General features: G+C 34.8%; 1 protein-coding gene across 2 annotated transcripts in view; it reads right to left on the minus strand.

Annotated features, from left to right (window-relative positions):
* IntS2 (integrator complex subunit 2) overlaps nt 1-6,787 on the minus strand; it is an 81,389-nt gene that overhangs the window by 1,109 nt on the left and 73,493 nt on the right. The window contains exons 16-17 of one of the 2 annotated variants that reach the window (XM_089094637.1): nt 6,025-6,132; nt 4,534-4,747 (exon numbers count right to left, since the gene is read on the minus strand). In XM_089094637.1, coding sequence (XP_088950763.1) covers nt 4,534-4,747; nt 6,025-6,132 — 322 coding nt within the window. The remainder of the gene's footprint in view (nt 1-4,533; nt 4,748-6,024; nt 6,133-6,787) is intronic. The other variant, XM_089094638.1, reaches the window with a different exon arrangement.

Consider the following 6,787-nt stretch of genomic DNA (forward strand, 5'->3'; position numbering starts at 1 on the left):
TTGACTGCTGTAATGATAAATGCACTTAAAAAAAAACAAAAAAAAACTACTGCAAATACTAACTCACTGAAACAACAGAGAACCAATCGTCAAATCCGTCTTAGGAAACTAATACAAAATAGCCAATTTATTTTGCATATTACCATCACCAAAACACATGGCACATCTTATCTTCCGATAATAATTGCAGAAGAGGAAAATAACATTTTTCAGTTTTCGAGGGAACAGCATTTTCGAAGAATAAGACAGAAAAAGGAATTGTAACAAGAAATGACTACATTATATAGCTCAATAATCTCAATAATCGGGCTTTCTTTCGGTAAACAGCACATACAAGACTGTACCCAGGACTTTTATTCGACGGAGAAGGGGGGGGGCATACCGAGAGGATGTCTATAGTGAGTTAGCGGATCAGAATCATTCGGATACAGAATCTTTCCCTTTTTGTTTTTTGACAAACCATTTGAAAGTCTAAACAGAGGCAAAAATCTTCATAAAAAATAGCGAATATAGTAGCAATATTGCCAAATATTTCTGTCGTTCTTTTACATTTTTACAAGCTGGCTGACGAGCTAAATTCATTAAGAGGTGCTTCAGAATCAAGGATTGAAACGGCGTCGAAATCTTTCATACCCCAAAGAGCAATGCGTTGTCTCCCACCAAATCTTACAGTTTCAACGATCGGCGGCAACAAAATAATTTTTGTAAAACTGTGTTTGTTCTGTAACATTCGATTGCATCCTTCCAGTTTCATATTGGTTTGCTGTCAAGGAAGTCTAAGGGCTGGCTTGGATAGAAATGGAACAAAGAATTTGCAAAAAGCGGCGCTCTTATAAGGAGAAGGGACAATCAGCTGAAACGATTTAGCCGACTCAACTTAAGTTTCAAATTACTTTTTCCAGATGCTGAAAAGTTAAGGAGATATCTAGTGACCAAGGGCTCTATAATAAAAGGGGTTCACTGTTGATACTCAAGTGCTGAGCATTTACCTAAAAAGCGATCAACAGCATGGAATCGACGAAGAAAACTGAGCTAAATCAATTTTTACTAGACAAAATCGTAAACAGAACTGATTAAACAACCAATATTGCAACGTCTATGATTGTGGAGAGCAATTGGAGAACCAAAATTAGTCAAAAGCCCCTGAAACTCACACACTTTCAAAGTTTTGGCAGTAATTTTGGGTATATTACACCTTAAGGTAATAAAAGTGTCCACTTACAAAAAAAAAAAATCATCAACAATAATGTCAGAAGAGCAAAAGTACGCCCATAGCCTCTCTAACCCAACTCCTATCCGAACGCCAACTTTTTAGTAAAAGTCAGGCCTGTGCCACCTTATTTGAACAGGAACCATACAAGGTTTTTCAATCAATATTATTGAAGACACTAAGTCAGAACATAACCCTTTCATCTTCCCCCGCCCTTTCCGAACCAATTTTTTTCAGAAAATTAGAAATACTAAACCTTGTTCGAATCGTAATCATGGAAGAATTTTTAATTGTTAAAGTTTGAAAACCTAGTAAACATTCCTCATCGAGTTGAACCCATGTAACAGGGCATAAGCTGTTGCCAACAAGAAGTTAATCTCTTCGATGTAGTGATATGTTTTACAGATGACTTATCGTTTCTATGAACAAAAAATTATCTCTTCTAGTGGATTTTTCAAGTGAACTGCAGCATATTCACTTAGATTTAGCAAACAGTGCTCTCCGTCTACATACTCTTATGTTCCAGCCCAAGGGATGCAAGGCATTTTCACTGTCATTGACAAGTTACAGCAGCACAAAACAGTCAGACTAGTATCCTATTAGAATACAACGCTCTTCCCAAGAAAAGAAGCGAAAGTATCCCTAGGTCTTCTTTCTTATTATTCTGACTTTCTTCCGAGTATGTGCAAAGCTATCCTGATAAGTATCATCATCCATCAAGGCAACATAGCAAACACGCCAAACGATTACTGGGCAATTTTGCTTTTACTACATAAGGTTAAAATACTTTTAAAGCGTAAAACCGCCACAAATCACTATCAATAAATAAATTATCAGAAATTACAATAAATAGCCAAGTCAAACTCAAAACGAGCAGAAACTACCCCAACGAAAAGTAGGGCTATCAACCACCTTGCCTTCTAAAGATCAGGATATAATTTGCACTTTACTGAAAACAATTTTTGATTCGAGTTATATGTTTTTATTTCTCAGAGCATCAAAAAAAAAAAAAAAAAAAAAAAAAAAAAAAAAAAAAAAAAAAAAAAACACACTGGTTAATTCCTGAGAGTCTTAGTAATTTTGAATTTATTAAAGTTATAAAACAGAAAATCTTTAAAATGTATTTTGTTTTCAATAAAGTGCAAACTATGTTCTGGCCTTTGGAAGGCAAAAGGGGCGTTAGCCCTAGTCCCCTTTGTGATAGTTTCTATTCATTTCGAGTTTGACTTGGGGTATTTATTGTAATTTCTCTTCTTTTTGTTTTTCATTTATTTATTGCTAGTGATTTGTGACTTTATTTCTGCTCATCTTTGGTTTAATGTAGCTGTACTTTTCCTTAGAAAACTCACTTGCGGAAAAAAGTGTTTTTTTTTTTTTTATTAATTTCTGTTCTTTTTTAATTGACATAGTTTCATTGGTTAAATAAATAATATTTTAAATCTTTTAGGTTTTTCTCTATAAGAATTAAGATTTTGGCTTACTAAAATTTTGCAACAATTCTTAATGACAGGTGTACTACAATGCCTTGGATTGATGGGCACGGGAGAAAATATTCAAATATACAGTGTTGAAAATCTGCATAATCTTTAGGATTCTACAGGACTGATGGAATTCTAAACCCCATCCTGTGTCATCCTTGAGTATAGACAGATATTAATCGAATGTCCCCCTTCACATACCGTGAAAGTTTCAACTTAATTCTTTTAGCCTTTCCTGAGATATCGCAAAAACACTCTTTTGAATACCTATGATGTACATAGCGCATTTTGATTTAGTTCAATTTCTCACTCAGCATGCCCTGAAAATTCCGACTTAACCTACCCTTAGCCGTTCCTAAGATATTGCAGATATGCCCTTGGGAAAAAATTGGATGCACATGTATTTTGGTTTGGTTTTATATCCCCAACAACATACCCTGAAGTTCAAAAGTGATGCCCCAACTTTGTCCTGGGACAATGCACATACAATTTTTTTGACAATCTGAATACACAAAGCGTATTTTGATTTAGTTTTAAATCCCTCTCATGCTTCCCCTGAAACATTCAACTCAATACCCTATTCCATTCCTGAGGTATTGTATCTGCGCCTTTTGACAACCTGGATGCAGTTAAACTCCTTTGATTTTGTTCAATAGTCATAGTAGTAGCAATAGTAGTAGTAGTAGTAGAAGTAGCAATAGTATTAGCTGTAGTAGTAGTTTTAGCAGTAGTAGCATTAGCATTAGTAGTAGCAGTCGTAAGTAGTCCCAGTTGCAGTTAAAAGCAGTCACAGTCGCAATTCCAAGTAGCCGCAGAAGCAGTCACAAGTATTCCCAGTCACTGTGTCAAGTATTCACATTCCTGGTCGCAAGTAGTTGCAGTCGCGAAGTGCCACGGGGAAAAAAAATACATAGAACCACTTAGCTTTTTACTTACGCAGCGCTATTGCGCTGCCTATGATACTGCTAAATAGCGATCTCTCAGATACTGGATAACTGAATTTGTATGCGACAGTACTCATTTCTTAGCATTCTAATTATGAAACAAGGATAATGGATTTCAATTCGGCGTCCTTTTGATGAATTTCTGACTCTTTTTCTAAAGTCTCAGAATTTCCTTCTCGTAATTACAAATTACTGTTTAGTTGAATGTGACTGACGAATCCTATTTACAAAATAATGTTACACGGAACATAATTGGTACTTGATAGTTTATCATAGTTTATTTTAAAAACATGTTTTTTATATTTTAGCTACTGGAGGCCAGGGTTCACTCTTTAGTAGGATTTAGCTAACACTACAACCATGCTTCCATTTTTTTGGCACAAGGTATATATTTGGTTAGATTAATTTACGAGTCATAGAAAAATTTCGGGACGTAAGAGGATTCAAACCACGTAACATCACCTGCCCCAGAATACGTCCTGAGTACACAAAAGTCTGTTTGAACGTAATCATTACCAGAGCTTCTTATCTTTAGTCAAATTAGCACATAAGATGGGAAGAGAACGTGGATAAAGGCCGACTGAATGACACTTGGAACCAAAATAACACATTTTTGGGAAAAGGCTCGACATGCCTTTTAGTTTTACACAGCAATTCCAACTTATCGCCAAATGTAGGGATCTTTACAAAAGCCATTCAAGGGATGAAAGAAACAGAGAAGAGAATCTCCCTTTTCTTTCCCTGTTCTAAATAAAATCAGGCTATACTAGTGAGAATATAAAGTGAAAAAAAATATACAAGTCGCTGCTTTTCATTTTTAAAAAAAAGGAGTATTCAGGGAAGGTTTGATGAATAGACAACGAAACAAGAAAGAAAAGAACCGAATTGATAGACAACTTACTTGGTATTAAAGTTGCAAGGACATTAATTGACAAGCGAGCCATACTGTAGGATTTTGGCAAGGCATACTGAATACATAGATGAGACATCAAATTTATTCCAAAAACCTGCTTTTCTAGATTAGGCTGAGCCAAAAGCTCGGGTATGAAGTCAAGACATATATGCATGCTGGGTATACCTTCTACAGCAACAGATATCAGATCCAGCGGATAGCCCTAAAATATGAAATACATTTAGAAAATTATAGCATTTAATTAAATATTTTAGCCTTAGATTATGGAAACTCTGTAAAAGGCTAAATTTCGAAAATTTCCATTGAATGTAAGTTCTTAGAAACGATAGTCTTAAAAATCAACATTTTCTTTTATTTTAATAAGAATATAGCACAGGAATCAACTGGAAGAGCATAAAATTCAATATAAGGTAGAAACATATAAGGTAGAAACTCTTGACATCAAGAAACCGTAGAATCGTAGAAACTGTAGAAACCTGCTGAACCAAACCGAAGTTTCTCCTACTGACTTCAATATAAGGTAGAAACAATACAAAGGTTATCCTAGACAACCCAGAAGCATAGCAAACAGAGAAAGAATGGAAAACACCATAAAATGAGACAGGAAGCGTGTCAGCTGGAAGTGGCCCAAGCCTGCTCAAGCTGCATCATGAGAGATCGAATTAGGTGTCTCGAACATTTCCTTAGAGTGTATCAAAGTTTATCTTCGTCTTAATCAAACCAAGATTTGTCCATTCACACATCTAAGTTTTCCTTTCTTTGTTTTCATCTTAATTGGATTTTACGGATTCCTTGGAAATTTCTAAAAAAAAACATGAGTAAAACACATATGTACTTTCTTTTAAACATCAAACCCCAACTGTGCCTCCAACACTAAAAATCTTTAACCCTTTATCTTTAACCATTAATCTCAACGTTATCTTTAACCTTTATCTTTAACGTTTTAACGTTTATCTTTAACCCTTAATCTTAACGTTAAAAATCTTTAAAGTTCTTGCTCTTTATGCATGTTTTCCTACAATCAAAGTTCAAAACTCTGTTTACTATATCACTTGTATAGCCAATACATTCTATTTTCTGGATTTCCAGCAAGTTACGCATTTCCAAATTTCTGTGAAATTGCACAAATGGATTGCTTCATTGATCAAGAGGATGGTTCCACATACATCGGTAAAGACATTAGTAGGTAAGTAAATGGAATTAAGATATAAAATGTAGAATACTCTTTTCTTGTAGTTAAAAGAATTTCAGATGAATATATATCCCCAATCTCAACATTAATTTGAAGACACAGACCATAAATAAATACAATAGCTACCCCTCTCCCCCAACAAACACTTGGGGAAGAATCTATGTGTATATACAATTTTTAGATATTTCTTTTATGAATAAAAGCCAAAGCAGGGGAGACCAATCTGGAATATTATAACTGGGTTTAGCAGTTATCATAAAAAACAAAAATAAACAGAAGAACTTTACCTGAAAGTGAACAAGTTTACACAGTCCTGGATCAGCAATAAACATTTGATGAAGAAACGAGCATATAATACTTCGGACTTCTTGTAATTCACTCAGATTTGAATCTGTCTGAAAAAACAGCTCAACGTCAAAACGTCACAGGGATACAACACAACTAGACATGGCAGGTCTAGATTACCAGTATGCAATCACTTGCAGGAATATTCACATTTTTTTTTAGTGTTTTTACTGGATTAAATAAAAAAAAAAACAAGTTATTACAACTGAAAGTAAGTAGCAACATTAAAACTTAAAACTAACAGAAATTGTTACGTAGATGAGGGGGTCACCTTCTCCTCAACATCTCACTCTTCACGCTTAAGTTTTTCGGCACTTATTGTTCTAATTTAACGACGCTTGTGTTTCGGGAGTCGTTTTTAAAGAATTGGGGCAAAATTTAAACTTTAGCGCAAAGAGCAGGGTGTTGAGGAGGGGACAGTCCCCTAATATACGTAATAATTTATGTTAGTTTTAAGTTTTAATGTTGCGCCTTAATTTCAGTTGAAAAAAACTTTTTTTTTTAATTTAATTTCTGATCGTTTTTAAATAATGCCAGGATATCTGACTCCACCTCCACGGAAAAGTCCCCCTCCCACGGAAATATGCTCTGAACAATTCAATCCTGGTGAAAATTTACCCCGGGCAGTTACCCTTAACAACTCCACGCGTAAAATTGGGTCGGAGAAAGTAAAAGAGAGGATAATTTCTTTTGGGTAAAGAAATT

Source organism: Artemia sp. Qi Xiang Cuo, chromosome 9, assembly GCF_049724085.1.
Source record: "Artemia sp. Qi Xiang Cuo chromosome 9, ASM4972408v1, whole genome shotgun sequence".
Classification (NCBI taxonomy): domain Eukaryota; kingdom Metazoa; phylum Arthropoda; class Branchiopoda; order Anostraca; family Artemiidae; genus Artemia; species Artemia sp. Qi Xiang Cuo.